Here is a 16,545-nt window from a genome sequence, read left to right on the forward strand (position 1 = left end):
TCTGTCTTGGGGAAAAAAAAAAAAAATTGTTGCTGAACAGTTTGAAAATAAGTTGTTGACATCATGACATTCCCCCACCCCAAATTTATGAGAATTCATCTCCTCTAAGAAGAACAGTGTTGTTCTCCATAATGGCAGCACCATTCTTACGTGGAACAAAATTAACAGCAGTCCCATGATGCCATCTGATGGTTACTTGATGTTCACCTTTCTCCAGTTCTCTTCAGAATGTGTTAAATATCTGCTCTGTCTGCAAACCTGGATCCGCTTGTTATAACTACTCAGACTCTTTAAAACAGCCCTTTCTTTTTGTTCTTATCTTTGTGACATTAACTGTTAGAAGAGGAAAAGCTAGTTATCTTCTAGAACGTGGTACCTTTGAATTAGTGTGACTGTTCCCTCTGGTGATGTTTCTTGCTGTCTCCCTTACTGTCTTCCTCTGCCCTTGTGTTTGCTGTCATACTGGATGTCTGCCCGTCTGTGGCCAGAGCACTTACTGGAGAAGCTGTGCACTTCTGGCTGCATCACACGTGGGGGCCAGTGGTCCCACTGTCAGAGACACTAAATCCGACCACCTGGTTAAAATGGCGGCTGCCCCTTCTCCCGCTCCTCTGAAAAACCATATTGTTTTTCCGCCTGTCCCGGGTATAAAATCCGTAGGACGACACTTGAACATTCTGTATCTATCTTGTTCCACAAACAACCTTCTGCTCAGTGGTTTTTGCATCCAGTGAGTCTTGCCTGAATCAAGAATTTTATGGCACGTTGCAAAATGACGATTTTCTAACTTTGCCATTTCTACCGAAAAGAAAAGCCTCCTCTGCCAGTTTTTGAGCATCGTTCATGGCTGATGATATTTTTAAAAACTCAGTGTACTACAGAGTCATTTTTGTTCTTCCTGATGCTCCAATTCAGTCTATGGGAGCCCAGGAAGCAGATGCCTTTGTTCTTTTAGTTTTTGACTCTTTCTTGCCACCTGGCATGGTGAGGTACCCTGGCTCACCTTGTATTATACATCCCCATTGTCCAGAGCAAAGATGAACTGTTTTCCCAGGGTGCTCTGGTCCTTGGTGATGGTGTGTAAACACCAATGCATGGATGCTGGTGTGCTCAGGGACCCTGGGTGGCTGCTGCCTCCAGGCCCTTTAAGTAGCCAACTCCAGGAGAAAACATGTTTAAAAATCCTGACTTTGTATAGCTGGTTCCAGTTCAAATTTCATATTCAAATGTTGGCCTCTTTACATTTCCATCACTTCATGGTTTTCTTTCATCCTGATTTGGGTCAACTGCCCTGTTTACAATTTGTTTCGAAGCATCTTTCTTTCTAGCCTTTTCCTGGTTTTTGTTTAGCTGTGAGGCTTTTTTGTTTATGTATATATTTTTAGCTGTCTTCCTTCCATCTTTCCTTTGCTTGTGTCCACCTTTCACTAAACATACATTCAGCATCAGTTTTACCCAAGAAACAGGAAACCTTGAAGGACAAGGACCCTGGGTCCCAGTGCCTGGAAACTGCTGAGTAGATAGTACAGTGGGTGTGGTGAGTGCTGTGTAATGACACCAGGGCTGGAGTCCTTGCCTAAGGTAGAGATGCGAGGATCTTCGATCTTCCCCAAGGCGGTAATATTTGTGTCCTGGAGTGAACGTCTGAGCCAAGATGATGCTTGAGGATAGTGGAAAGACTAATGCTTGGCACTGACAGATGGTTGACTCACATTTGGAAGGGCTGGAGAACGAGGATGGGGGAGTAAGTGACTCACAGGTGAGCATGTGGGTCTTTCGGGGATGCAGGGCTGTGGAGGGGAGCTGTGGGGTAGGGGGTGCTACTGTAGGGGGCAGTCTGATCTGCAGGTGTTGCTGAGGGAGCAGGCTGCCGGGAAGACCAGTCAGCCAGTGTGGAAGGGAGACCACCAGGAAGGGTACAGACAGTAGAATGGTGGCTCCACGGTGGAGGGGAGGTGCTTTTTAACTAAAGAAGTTGGGCAATAATAACGAAGCAATGCATGCCTGTCATATACCGTATTTATTTGCAAAGGCTGCTGTAATAAAGTGCCACAGACTGGACGGCTTAAACAGCAGAAATTTGCTTTCTCCTAATTCTGGGGACCAGAAGTCCAAGATCAAGGTATGGGCAGGAATGGTTCTCCTGAGGCCTCTCCTTGGATTGCAGACGCTGTCTTCTGCCTGTATCCTCACATGGCTGTCCCTCTGTGCATGTCTGTGTCCTCACCTCCCCTCCTTTTTTTTTTTTTCTTATTTTTTTTTTTTTTGAGACAGAGTCTCCTTCTGTTGCTCAGGATGGAGTGCAGTGGCATGATCTCAACTCACTGCAACCTCCGCCTCCTGGGTTCAAGCGATTCTCCTGCTTCAGCTTCCTGAGTAGCTGGGACTACAGGCGCGTACCACCACGCCCAGCTAATTTTTTATTTTTAGTAGAGACAGGGTTTCACCGTGTTTGCCGGACTGGTCTTGAAATCCTGACCTCAGGTGATCCGCCTGCCTTGGCCTCCCAGAGCGGGATTACAGGAGTGAGCCACTGCGCCTGGCCTCACCTCCCCTTCTTATAAGGCCATGCATGGGTCATAATGGATTAGGGCCCATGTCTAGGACTTCAGTTTAACTTTGCAAAGACCCTAAGGAATAAGGTCACATTCTGAGGGACTGGAGGTTTTAACTTCAATATATGATTTTGGGGGACACAACTCAACCCATGACACACCCATTGATGGGAAGCTCTTGGCTACGTAATAACCCACTGGACTACGAAACAGCATTGCGCACATGGGTGTGGAGGGGAGGGGAGGGGAGGGAGCCAGCGTGGTGATGGACCCTGTGGATAGATTGCCCGCGGCTCCTGACTGTTGATCTGGGGACCACACTGAAGCCACTGTGCATTCTCTCTGTTCAGGGCTGGGGACGTGACTGCCTGGCTCTTTGTGAGGTCCCCAGGACACCCCAGATGAATGTGTTCAGGGCATTGAATTCTGCTTCCATTGGTCTCTGCTGGGGCCTTGGTGTCCATCTTGCTGAGATTCCTGGCTGACTGTGGAGGGCATCCTGCCCTGGGAGCGTGGCTTTGCTTGGGTCTTGAGGATTAGACTTGGAGCCTCAGGAGAAACACGTCCGTCTTCCCGACATTGTTTTGCTTACTGAATTAAAATTTGAGGTGGGGGCAGTGCATTTTAAAAACCAAAACAAACATGGATATGTAATGAAGAATGCAAAATGTATGTTAATTTTTAAGTAGAAAGAAAAAAGATTACAAAGATAGCTCTAGTGTTGAAGGCGGCATTGTGAGAGACTCATCACCATCCCGACCTTCTTGCCGCCTCTTCTTCATATGACAGGTGTGCACACACAGACACACACGGATACAGACACTGTCAAAGACAGACACATACACACTCAGAGGCACACACACAGACATACTCAAAGACAGACGCATACAGAACACTAAACAGACACACAGAAATACAGACACGCACAGAGAACACACTTAGAGACACACCGACGGACACTCAAAGACAAACATAGACACACACAGAACAAAGACACAGACATACACACAGAACACTCAGACACACATGCAGAATATTGAATGACACACAGATACATACAGATGCATACTCAAAGACACAGAACACACTCAAAAACACACAAAGACAGATACACAGACACACTGAAAGACACAGACACACAGAGAACAGAAACATACCAACACACACTCAGACACTCAAAGACAGACACACAGAACACTCAGAGACACACAGAATACTCAGATACACACAAAGATACGCACTCAAAGACACATATAAAGACAGACACAGAACACATGCCAAGACAGATACACACAGAGACACACAGACACATACAGACACACAGAACACACAGACACACTCATACACAGACACACACACAACACACAGACACACTCAAAGACATGCACATAGACATGCGCATCGTCACAGACATAGACACACACACAGATGAGCAGCCTTGCCTGTAGCCCTGAAGGTTGGTGTCTGGGAAGCAGGACCTTCACTGTGGAGCGATAGCTCTGCCAGGAGCCTGGGGGTGGGGGTCAGCTGCTCAGTGACAAGGTTGGCGCTTCTGTGGTGTTCCCATGCTGTGTCAGTGCTGGCCCTGGGCTGACACCTCATTGCCCCAACAGCTCCCTTTGGCTTCAGGGTTCACCAGGGCTCATCCTTGGGCCACAGTCCGTTCACCCCACTGTGGCCATTTCCCTCCTCTAGACCCACCAGGCTCCTGGCTGGGAAGAGAGGAAGAGGTGGACCACCTCTCTGGGGACTGACTGGATGGAGCTGGGGGGCGGGGGGTGTGGGTTCTTCTTGGGATGGAAGAAGGGGGCTATCCTTCAAGAACAGAGACAGAACAGCATGCCCCGCAGTGGAGGGAGGGGCCGGATCCTGCGGGCTGGGGAGGCCCTGGTCCCCCAAGCTGCTCTGGGTAGGGCTCAGGGTGGGAGGGAGTTGAGTTGGTGGCTTCCTGTGCAACTAAGAAAGGCCAGAGGTGAGGCTGCCCGAGGCTCTGAGTGGGCTGTTCTCTGCGCCATTGGTATTTCCGTCTCCGGGACTGCTGGGGCAGTCGCGAGGACCCCCTGAGCCCACACTGTTCTTTCTGTTTTCTCATGGATGCAGCGTTAGGCTTACTGTGCCAGTGTGGCCGTGGTCTCTTTTCTGCTAGAGAGTCCTGGGGCTTTCTTTGTGGCGTATGCTTCCTCTCTCCCACCTCAGAAGGCTCTGTTAGGAATGGTTCAGTCATTGCAGACATTGCCATGTCACCTGAGGGGTCTCCACCTCCCCTGGGGTCCAGGTGGCATGAGGGACCCCCTGGGAGAGGGCTGGCTACCGGGGGCCGGGGGAGGGCTGGCATGGTGGGCGGGGGTCAGTGGTTGTGGAGTACAGGGAGACAGCCTGTGGGGGGTGTGGCATTTTGTACCAGTTAAAGATCCTGCAAGAGATACATGATTGTGCTGTTGCAAAAAAAGTTTAGTATTTCTTCCTTCCCTGAATGAAAGACATTTAGCCTTGTATATCAAAGAATAGGAATCTGTCATCGGAGAAGTTACTAATTTGCAGTTCTGTGACACAGATTTGTGTAATTAGAGGATTTGATCGCCAGGCTTGTGAAACCTATACAAACGTTGGTCCACGTTCTTGGAAAGAAGTCAAACTTTGAGGCTGTTTGAGCGAGTCATAATTCTTTAAAGTTGCCACAAGCTGAATTGATTTAGTTTGGCAGAAACTACAAAAACAAACACGGAGTTTAGAAAAGCAAAGGCTCATGTGATCACTGCTCTGGCCCCAGAGAAAAGGAAATGCTTCATAAATTGCATCGCGGACCAGAGCGTGTTGAGGCTCCCCCTCCCCCACCTGATAATTTTCAGATTGTCTGGAACAGCCATAAACAAAAGCTGGAGACGCTAAAACAGCCCATGGCCCGTTCCCCTCCCTCTTCTCCCTCTTTTCCCTCCCTCTTCTCCCTCTTTCCCCTCCTCCCACCTCCCCTTAACGACTAGCTGGGCCTTTGTTTTCTCTTTGCTTTTACTCCTTAAGTAAATCTTAATCAGGATCGTTAAACCCAGCCTTGACTTTCTTTCCGTTCCCATGGATACCAGATGGGGCCTCATATTGGCAAGGTGGCCATAGGACCGCAGGACCCAGGAGGCCTCGATGAGTGCCTGGCAGGTGGAGGGGGTGCTGCTCCTGGCGCTGGTGGCCAGGCAGGGTGGTCCTGGGCATCAGTGCCTGGCCCAGTGCAGCTCAAGATAGACCCCCTTCCCTCCCCGGAGGAGACACGCACAGGTGGCCAAGCTGGAGGCGCCTGCAAGTTGCAGGGGTCAGACGTAGCAGGTGGCAGCCATCAGGATCTGTCCAAGCCGAACCCTTTCCCCAGTGCCTTGTGGTAGAGACCATCTCTATCTTGCCAGTCACTATCTCTATCTTGCACAGCCACCTGCAGTGGTCCTATAGCTGCATTGGTCTGGGATTTACCAGGAACCCTGGACCCCACGGAAGGTCTCCTGCCCTCCTCAGCAGAGGCACGCCGGGGTCCTGGCACGAACTCAGGTTGGGGACGGTCCAGTTCTGCCCCTCCCCGCCGGGTCCCGGCCTTCTTTCCCGATCTTACTTCGGTAAAGTCAGGTTGGCTGAGAGAAATGCAAGCCAACCGCCTCACCAGCACTGAGCCACTGGAGTTGTGTTTGAAACGGCAGATGTCAGCTCTGCCCTCCACCTGCTCAAAGGCCCCGAGTGGGAGGGAGGGAAGCTTCTGGAAGGCAGGCAGAGCCACAGCCCACAGGTCTCCCCGCAGGCAGTCTGTATTTCTCCTTCTGAGATGTTCAAAATGATTTAAAAGTATAGATGTCAGTTAAAGACACCTCTTCAAATGCTTTGTCACATTTTTAGGAGATTTAAGATCATGTCAACTTAAGGTAGTGCAGCTTTGCTGTGGGATGGTTATCACTCTCTCTCCAAGAGTCTTGTCTCTGAAGTGGGGCTGAAAACCAATGGTGAGTGGTAAATGCTGGTCTCTTCCCCCTTCTCCCACACCCTTGCTCCTTTATCTCATGTTTAAATCCTCCATGGACTGACATGTCATCTCCCTGGAAATATGCAGAACCAGGCAATTCTAGTGTGTATGTGTGTGGGGTTGGGGGGCAGTAAACAAGGACCCACTGAAGGAGGAGATCGCAGATGCCAGGGAGGGCCGTGCATACCACAGCGGAGGAGCTGTGGGGTGGTGGGGGAGCCTTGGCAGGTGGGCAGGAAGCCTGGCGGGGGAGGTGGCTTCCGCAGGGAGATCAGGTCCAGGCTGGAGGACAGAGCTGGCATTCGGGGCAAGGCTGAGGAAGCAGGAGTGTCCACATCTCAAGACAGGAAGGAGCGTGGGTGATCTGAGACCAGCCAGAGGGGCAAGGGGGCTATTCTTGTGGGAGATGAGGCTGCCCAAAGAGCCTGCGCAGGTCCTCGGCTGGGGCTGGTGAAGATTTGGAGCTTAGTTGAGGTAGGCGGAGATGCTTTGGAGGGTTTCAGCAAGGAGGAGTGTGATCTCATTGATCTCACGAAGGGTTTCCTGTGGCTGTGAACATTTGGGTAACGTGGTAGAGCGTGGAGGTGGGGCTGGGCCACAGCGGTGAGCCCGAGCAAGGTTGCTGGTGGCTGCCATGAGGGCAGGCCCAGGAGAAAGACAGGGGACTCCGAGACCTGTATTGGGGTAGAACTGACGACCAATGGACCGGCTTGAGGAATCCAGGGAAGAGGGAGCCAGATGGCATCAGGTGTTTGCCTTGACCCACTGGGTAGAAGGTGAGGCTGCTTGCTGTTTATGGGGAAGGGTTTTCTGAGAGAGGAGATGCACAGGCTTTGGGGGGGGCCGTGAGCAGGTGGAGTGTGGCTCGGAGGGTCCCAAGGGGCAGGCTGAGTTTGTGCTGTGGGAGCCAGTCTCAGGGCAACCCCTTCTGTGGGTACTGATGGTTTTGTGTCGCTGTTGGGTTTTTGAGACACGCTTATCTCCATATATCTGTGTTTGCTAGGGATGTGATGGTATCCTTCTGATCAACCGAGAAGGGCCTTGGGAGCTACTCTGCATTGTGGGATGGTTTGGCATCCTGTGAAATAGTTTTCCTTTGCAGGGAGTTTATCCAAAGACCGTGAGTTTCAGGGAAGCTGACAGTCACAGAGCCGTCACAGTGCCATCACATTTTTCGTCAAGAATACCTCTCGATAGTCAGCAGGTAGTTTCTGAGTTAAGAACAGTATTTACACTGTTTATTTGAGGATTAGTGAAAATCCTGCAACTCACTATATGCCTGTCAAAGGCAAGAGGACCTTGATTTAATGCCTCAGTCTGGTTGTACTCATTTTACCTGTGAACATTTAAGCACCTTTTTTTTTTTTTTGGACCCATGTATTGTAATTGCCTTTAAAGTTTATTTTTCAAACCATGTGACAACTTTTATTATGAATGAAAATGTCTGTGGTTTCTTTGCTCCTTGGAGGAAGCTATACCGCTCTGTAATAACTGATCATAAGAGAAAAATCATTTTATACACACCATGAATCTGTGACATGGCATGTTGGGAAGCCATAGATCATTTTAAAATGTAATGCATATCATTTATTATGGAAAAAGGTAGTTTTTGGACGTTATTGGATTTCCTTCTTGAAACATAAGCTATATAACCACGATCTTTTTCCTAAACCCATTCAGTAAGTAGGCCTCCTCAATTCCCTACAAGAATTAAATTACTTGTATTCCCTGGTTCTGCCTTAGAGCTGTTACTGTTTTTCCATGTCCTGTTTTCCAAGCAGGCACATCTCTGAGTCATTGCTTGGGACAATCACTTACAGGTGCTTTGAGGCATTGTCACCGACCGTGTCAGCCCTTGCGGGGTGAGGAGGGGGCCCAGAGTGCTTCTGTAAGCCTTCGGAAACCAGCCAGGCCTGGGTTTTAGCTGGGTTGTCTTTGTTTTGTGTTTTACATTCCACGGCCCTTAGGCCCATCGTCCAGCCATCCCGGAGATGTGTGTTACTTCATGGCCACACTGGCTCCCCTTCTGGGAGTTTCCTGTCTTCACACCATCACCCTGATCCTTGAAAGGCAGAACCCTGTCATTTTTATCTTACAGAGAAGAAATTAGGAGCACATGGTGGTAATGTCCTACCGTTTGACTTAATGAGGGATCCTGTAAATGTGGGAGATCTGAAATTAACTTTTTGTCTTTAATTTGTGGATTTCTTCCAAAATGTGGTACGTAACAGCTGGTCCGCTTTAGTGGTATCGCTTATGGTGATGTTATTTTTATGTTCAGAAGTCATGGCTTGTCAGCGGCTGGCAGTTGTGGAGGTGACCAGATTCTAGGATGATGCTGTCATGCCAGGGTCCCCTGGAGCCTGTCTCACCTGCATGGTGGGTGGCTGCTCTTCTCCCTGGAGTGTGCACGGGGTGAGGGGAGGCCAGAGTGCCTGGCCTCTGACAAATGGACGGGAGTGGTTTCTGTTCTCTGGGAAAGTGACAGAGCCAGGCTGTTGCCTTCTAGAGGTGGAGGATGCCTTCCACCATCAAAAGTAGGTCAAAGTTTCTTTCACTTTGATTTTTTTTCCCCTCAAACATTCTCCTTTCTTCTGTCTTCTTCCTTCTTTTATTCTTCTGTTTAGAGGCAGGGTCTCCCTCTGTCACCCAGGCTGGAGTGCAGTGGTATGATCTCTGCTCACTGCAGCCTCAACCTCCCAGCCTCAAACGATCCTCCTGCCTTAGCCTCCCAAGTAACTGGGACTACAGGTATGTGCCACCATACCTGACTGGAACATTTTTCTTCTTGACAGAACATCTTATTTCGCAATATCTTCTCCTTTAGGAGGGAAAATGCAGTACAGCTCAGGATTATCCTTCAGTGCTGCCATGCCCCATAGGCCCTCAGCTCTCATTCTTGCTGCCCCCTTTAAATTTTCTGAGTGAGTTTTGCTCATTTCCAGTGTCCAAGGACCTTCTGAACTCTGGCATGGGGAAGCCTCATTTTTCCCAGGCCATAAACACACTCTCTGAGGACTCTGAGGTTATGATGGAGTGTTTTGGCGAAAGGAGTCAGAAAGGGCTCTTTCGGAGAGGTTTCTAGACGGGGCCCTGAATTCATGTGGAGGGGCCAAGCGCAGCTGAGAAAATGGGGCATGCTGGAATCTTCCAGAGGCTGCTCTGGTTCAGAGGTGGGGCCAATTGGGTTTCTGGGGTTGGGCGTTCTCTGACATTGCGTTGCAGTTTGGGTCTTCCAGGATCCACAATGTAGGCCTAGTTTCAGTTCACAAAGCCCCTTTCTTGAGTCCCACATCCCCCTCGCCAGTTTCTGTGGCTCCTTCCATCCGTGGGCCCTGAGTGCTGTTCCACAGACGGCAAACCCAACCTGACCCAGACGCGCCAGCCCCAAACAATCTGGTTACTGTTTAAACAACCGGTGTAAATAATGAGCCCTCCGTTACCAAGAGTATAAATACATTTAGACAAGTCAGAGTTCTGTAGAGCGAAAGTTTAGGTTATGGGAAAACATCAACAGCTGTAATTTGTAGGCCTTTGTAGAGTGAGGGGTGTGAGTGATGTAAACTGTAGAAAGCCGACATTTCGTTTATGTATTTTTTTGTCATTATGCCAGGAGGAGAACTTTGTTATATTTCCTTTGCTGAGAATTAATCTTGAGGGGGCAGCACCTGCCAGAATTTTTTTTTCCCCTCTAAAAGTAAATGTCACCTAGGTGGCCAGTGTTGATGGGCGCCCTGGCAGGGATGTTGTGGGCAATGATGATGAATTTTGTATGGAAGATTGCATTTGGTTAGCCACTCTTCTCCTAGTATTGAAAAAATAATTAAGGGCAAACCACAAAGGCATATGATGAAGGTGAATTCTACAGTAAGGAGACAGATGTACATGTGAAAAAGAACCACAGACATTGGCTCCAGGCATGCAGGCTGATGCTCGTGCTTTCAGAGCATAGGAAACTGAGCTCCGTAAGTCAACACAGTCTTTGGCTGGGTCTCTCTTTGGTGAAAGGGTAAAGTGAAGCCTCCCTCTTTTTATTTTTTGGCCAAAGTGGGAATTATCTGAAGACCTGTAAAATTAAGTATTTTTCTTTACAAGGAGAAAGGGGCAAGGCAGAAAGTCCCACGGGTGTGAGGGATTACTGGGTTTCTCTCCCCCAATAGCACAGTTCACACACACCCGGCTCCAATCCAAGGCCTATTTCAGTGGGCCCCAGTGTGTGTGACAGGCCACACACGTGTGTGTGTGGGGGGGGTGGGTGGATAGGCCACACACACGTGTGTTTCTGACCCTCAGAGGTGCTGATCCTGCCTTATGTTGGAAATAATATTCAGTGTTGGTTTTCACAGTCACCGCCAATCCGTGGATTAGCTTCTGAGGCCTCCCCTGACATCCCCTCCTCCCCACATGCCCGGCCCCCGTGCAGAAGCCTGAGGATGTATTTTTTTTAAGATTACCTACTTGGGGAAAATAGAAGGATCGGGTGATCTCAGTGAGCTGTTTGCTAAATCTGCCCATTTTCTTCTGCATCTCTACTTCCAAGAGGTGTGATGTAGGGATTTCACACACGCACGCACACACGCACACACACACACAGAGCTGAAGGGATTGTATAGATTTCAGCAGAGGTGAGGAGTCAAGTGAACGGAACACTGAGACCTGGGATTTCACACACACACACACACACACACACACACCCCCACCCCTGAAGGGATTGTATAGATTTCAGCAGAGATGAGGAGTCAAGTGAACGGAACACTGAGACCTGGGATTTCTCACACACACACACACACACACACACACACACACACACACACACCTGAAGGGATTGTATAGATTTCAGCAGAGATGAGGAGTCAAGTGAACAGAACACTGAGACCTGGGATTTCACACACACACACACACACACACACACACACACACCCCCCTGAAGGGATTGTATAGATTTCAGCAGAGATGAGGAGTCAAGTGAACGGAACACTGAGACCTGGGATTTCACACACACACACACACACACACACACACACACACACACACACCTGAAGGGATTGTATAGATTTCAGCAGAGATGAGGAGTCAAGTGAATGGAACATTGAGACCAAGCTTGTCCAGTCCGTGGGCCGCTCGTGGCTGAGGATGGCTTTGAATGTGGCCCAACACAAATTCTTACACTTCTTAAAACATTATGAGATTTTTTTTTTTTTTTTGCATTTTTTAAAGCTCATCAGCTATCTTCAGTGTTAGTGTATTTTATGTGGCCCAAGACTGTTCTTCCAGTGTGGCTCAGGGAAGCCAAAAGATTGGATATCCCTAAGATCAAACCAGATAAGGAGGAGGCAGGCACATGGAGTGTGTGGGGAGTCCCCCTGGGAGCAAGGCCCCATTTTAAAGTGTGCTCGGATCTGTTTTAACCAGAAATAGAAAGACACACAGATACAGAAATGGCTGGTGTCACAGACCCTAGAAGGAGGAGGCTCGCTGCGAGGGGCCACTCTGAGGTCAGCAGGAGGATGAGGGAGTGCAGGGAAACAGGGCGGGCATGCCAGTGGGTTCCAGGTGTGGGGCTGCCCCTGGCTGTCGAATCCCCAGCCCTGGGTGTCTGTGGCCAGGGAATGGAGCCCGGGGTGAGAGCTGCTTAAGGAGGTAGTTGGGGGGCTTCTGTGTGGTTGGTTTGCGTAGGAAGGTCCACTAGCAGGTGATGGGTGCTTCCCTCTAGGAACTGGCCAGCACTTCTAGCAGTTGAGAGGGGCCATGTCTCTAGGATCAGCGAGGCCCCATGTCAGAACACCTGGAAATACAGAAAATGTGAAGGCATGATGAACACAGCCCCTTCCTCAGAGACACCCGCCTCCTCACTGGAGAAGTGCTGGGGCAGACCTGGGGCAGAGGCCAGCTTTCCACATGGGCTGAATGAGTACCCCCGGCCACACAGAGAAGGATGGTCCCTGTGCAGTCTGGTCCCTGTGCAGTCTGGGCCCAGGTGCCCCTGGAGGGACATCTGAGGGACAGCGTTTCCCACCTTTGCCTGTCACTACTGCACAGGGGAGAGCTGGCAGAGGCCCTGACAGCTTGTGCCCCACCAGCGCTGCAGTCCTGGCCTAGGGGAGGTGTGGGAAGGGAAGATTCGTGTGGGCATTTGCTTCCTGTCCCCCAGCTTCCGGGGCCAGTGTCCCTTTTCCTCCTAGCCAGCCTCCTCAGCCCGGAGAGCGGGGGAATTCCCATGAGTTTGTCACTTGCTCTGTTGATGAGAAACTGCATCTTATAGTTCTGCTGAGAAAAGAGCCACGTGACATGTGACATCAGAATCAATACCACTTGTCCCCGTACCTTCCCATGCCAGGTGGGGCGCAGGTCCCAGCCTCTGCAGCAGAGGGAGCCAGCGTCTCCCCTCTGGGTCTGTCTTCCTCACAGCGAAGTGGGGTCCTAATTAGGGTCGCATCCCCTGCGTGTGACCCGCAGACATGGGCTCTGTGCAGAGGCCACTGCCGTCCCTTCTGTTCAGGCCACACCGGGTGACACAGACCGCAGGGCTCCCGTGCTGCCTGCAGTTGTCCTCGTGGCAGCCTTCATTGCTGAGCAGCCTCTGCCGGGCGCGACGGGACAGGCGTCCTGTGTGAAGGCGCTGTCTGAGGTGGAATTTACTGAGGTGTTGCTGCCGCTAACAGTAACGAACACAAGGGCCTGGGCCGAGCCCTGATTGCAGCTGAAGTGCAGAGCAGAGGGTCCCAGCTGGGTTGGCATGTTTAGGCACTGCCTGGGAAGGTAGATGATCGTGTCTTACAAGGAGATAAAGCCCCAGTAAACATCTGCTTGAGCAGAAAGCAAAACCGCACCCGTCAATCCCGCAGGTGCTTCGGGCTTGAAACTCACCTCTAGGAAGGCATTTGCTGACGGTTTCTCCTATTTGCCACGTGAACCGTCTCACCTGAGTGCTTGAGAACATGCCTGACTTGCTCCATACACCATACACTAGATAGTGTAGCTGTTCAAACTCTTCCCAAAGAGGCCAGCCCTGTGCCGATGCCAAGCCCTGGTGAACTTCAGGAAACCATAGACCCCATTCTGATTCCGTCGCCACCATAGCCTCTTTGGGAAATGTCTCAGCCCAGGGTTGCAGGTGCTGGCTCCACCGACATGGGAGCTGGATGCCCTGTGCCTGCTGTCTTGCCCTGGGGCATCTGAAGGGCGGGACTGGGGGTCATGTGTGGCATGGCTGATTTAGTCGCTGAGCAGCCTGTGTGGCGTCTCACTTGCTCCCTGGTGCATCGCAGAATCACCTTTACCAAGTTGCCGCAAATGACGTGTGAGGGAGGCACTTGTTTCAGTTCCAGCTGCCCTCGGACACTGGACACTTTTGCCGAGTCGAGATATGTGGAGGGCAGTTTGTGGTGATGCTGTTCCCATTCCCAACAAGGTTAGCAGTGACCCTTGAATGTGGTAATGGAGCCGGGAGCCCCACCGGCATGGTCTGTGGGCACGTGTGCTCTGAACATGCGGTGGTGAGGACGCCCACTGCCCCTGCCCACTCTTGCTGCCAGCTGGACCCCAGACGCCCCAGGAGAAGATGTTGCTACATGTCTGTGAATTGCAAAAATGAATCACGCTGGCGAGTGCTGCCGGCCACTGAGCAGGATTTGGCTTTGGCTCTGGACCTGCCCGGTTGGTGCAGACTGTGTGGGCTGCACCGCTCCACCCCCAGCTCTCTGTGGGGCCGAGGGGTTCGTGGCTTATTAAGAGCTGTGTGGAGAACTGTGAAGCAGAATTGTTGCTTTTGCCTTTACAGTGACTGTGAAAATGAATGTGGCCATTTGTAAAGAAGCTGAAATAACAGAAGGCAGAGAAAAGCTGTGTGCCTGGTGCCCACTGTTCCTGAAGGGTCACAGTGGCAGAGGGCTGGGGTCAGCTGAAAAGGAGTCTCCACTGTGTGCCGACTCAGGAGCCAAATGATCGACTTCATACTGACACTCCCACTGAGCAAATTATCTGCCTATATCCTTTCGCTTTTTCCAGGGAATGCTGGTGTAAAAGAACACCTGGTGAGGAGAGATGGAAGGGAGGAGTGACATTGTAGATAATTTGGGGAACCCTGAAGGAAGCCAGCTATAGGGACGTGCAACATGGAGGCAGGAGGATTTGATTTAATATTCTTAGGGGAGAGGAAACCTTTCATCCCCTAGGGCATGTCCATTTCCAAATGACAGCCCAGAACAGTTTAATACTTCACACATTTTACCTTATTTACAATGCATGATAATTTATGATTTTTTTTTTTTTTTAACATGGAGTCTTGCTCTGTCACAGGGCTGGAGTGCAGTGGCGCGATCTTGGCTCACTGCAAGCTCTGCCTTCCAGGTTCAAGCGATTTTCCTGCCTCAGCCTCCCCAGTAGCTGGACTACAGGCGCCCGCCACCTCGCCCAGCTAATTTTGTATTTTTAGTAGAGATGCAGTTTCACCATGTTGGCCAGGATGGTCTTGATCTCCTGACCTCATCCGCCCGCCTCAGCCTCCCATAGTGCTGGGATTACAGGTGTCCGCCACCGCGCCCCGCCACTTTATGAAGATTTTAATTGAGGAGAGGCTTACTGATTGGAATGCCACCTCATGTTTCTCACATCAGCCACACTCAAAGTGCATATTTAGTGATTCTCAGGCTTCAGTTCCTTTAAAATGGGCAAAAACTCTTAAGACACTTGGAAAATGCAGGATCCTAGATTTTCACCCCCTCACTTCAGTGTTTCACTGTTGTCATGTGCACAAGTAGCTGTTTTAAGCAACCCACTTTTATTTTTTTTTCTAAAGCATTCCGCTTAGTGTTTATAGAAATAACTTTCTTCTTGTTAGCTGTCAGATGATGTCACATTTTGCAATAAGTACCTAAACAACATAATTATAGTAACAAATACAACTGGCATATTCAGGCGACCAAGCTAGCCCTGGGTGAGTGCACGTCTTAGCTGGTGCAGGAGGCATTCATCCATCAGCACCTTTCACAGAAGAAATGGACAGTGTCATCTGGCAGATCAGCTTGGAGAGGGTTGCCATGTCATAGTGCACAGCGATCTCACTGACTTCCCCAACAAGCCTGTTCTGGAAAACTCTCAAGTATTTTTCCTCTGCTCTCACACCACAGCAACAATCACCAACATAGACGAAGGCTTCTGTGACCAAATGTGGAGAACTTTCCGCACATACAAGCAGCGGACGCCGGCTGGGTGTCCTCCAGTCCAATTTAGACACTGTCTACCTGGAGGTAGCCTCTGATCCCCCCCATTGAGGGCTCAGTTCTACAAGACCACCCCTCCTTCCCACCAGTTGCAAGTCTCCAGAACTTCCGACTGACCCACTGGCTTCAAGTTGGGGTTTTCACAACTGTCTCTTTGAGTTTGTTAATTTGCCGGAGTGGCTCACAGAACTCAGGGAAAACACACTTACTGGTTTATTGTGGAGGGCATTACAAAGGATCCAGATGGACAGCCAGATGAAGGGATATGCAGGGCGAGGTCTGGAGGGTCCCTAGTGTAGGAGCTTCTGTTCCGGTGGAGTTGGGGTGCCCCACCCTCCCAGCACGTGGATGGGTTCTTGTTGGCCTCCATGTGTTCATCTCTCAGGAAGTTCCCCAAACCCTGTCCTTTGGGCCTTTCATGGAGGTTTCATTGGTTGTCCAGGATGCAGCGTGGACAACCATGTGGAAATGTGATTGGATAGAAAGGGTACGATCTAAATCCAGCAAGGACGGTCTGTTCAAATTCTTCCTGTCCTCTCTACGTAGCCTTCCTTCTCTACATAGCCTTCCAGGATAGGGGCAGGACCCCCTCTGGAATGAGAGTTTTATGACCCGAAGTCTGATTAAGTCCTGCTTTGGGCAGGTGAAAGGAGGGCAGGAGAAGGTCAGATACTCTGTTTCCTGAGCCTGCTTCTGAAGCCTAAAGCACTGCAACATTATAACAAAAATTTATGAGCAAGGAACTGTGGACAAAACCCAATATGATTGGCCAGGT

The 16,545-nt window shown here is 50.3% G+C and overlaps 1 protein-coding gene across 3 annotated transcripts in view; it reads left to right on the plus strand.

The window, feature by feature from the left end:
* Positions 1-16,545, plus strand: part of ROR2 (receptor tyrosine kinase like orphan receptor 2) — a 225,830-nt gene that overhangs the window by 130,346 nt on the left and 78,939 nt on the right. The window contains exon 1 of one of the 3 annotated variants that reach the window (XM_073021449.1): positions 7,039-7,325. The exons of the other annotated variants lie outside the window; for them this stretch is intronic. Within the exon in view, the coding sequence (XP_072877550.1) occupies positions 7,250-7,325 (76 nt within the window). The 5' untranslated portion in view covers positions 7,039-7,249. Of the gene's footprint in view, positions 1-7,038; positions 7,326-16,545 lie in introns of those variants that run through there. 3 annotated transcript variants of the gene reach the window in all.

The sequence above is a fragment of the Chlorocebus sabaeus genome, chromosome 12 (assembly GCF_047675955.1).
Source record: "Chlorocebus sabaeus isolate Y175 chromosome 12, mChlSab1.0.hap1, whole genome shotgun sequence".
NCBI lineage: Eukaryota > Metazoa > Chordata > Mammalia > Primates > Cercopithecidae > Chlorocebus > Chlorocebus sabaeus.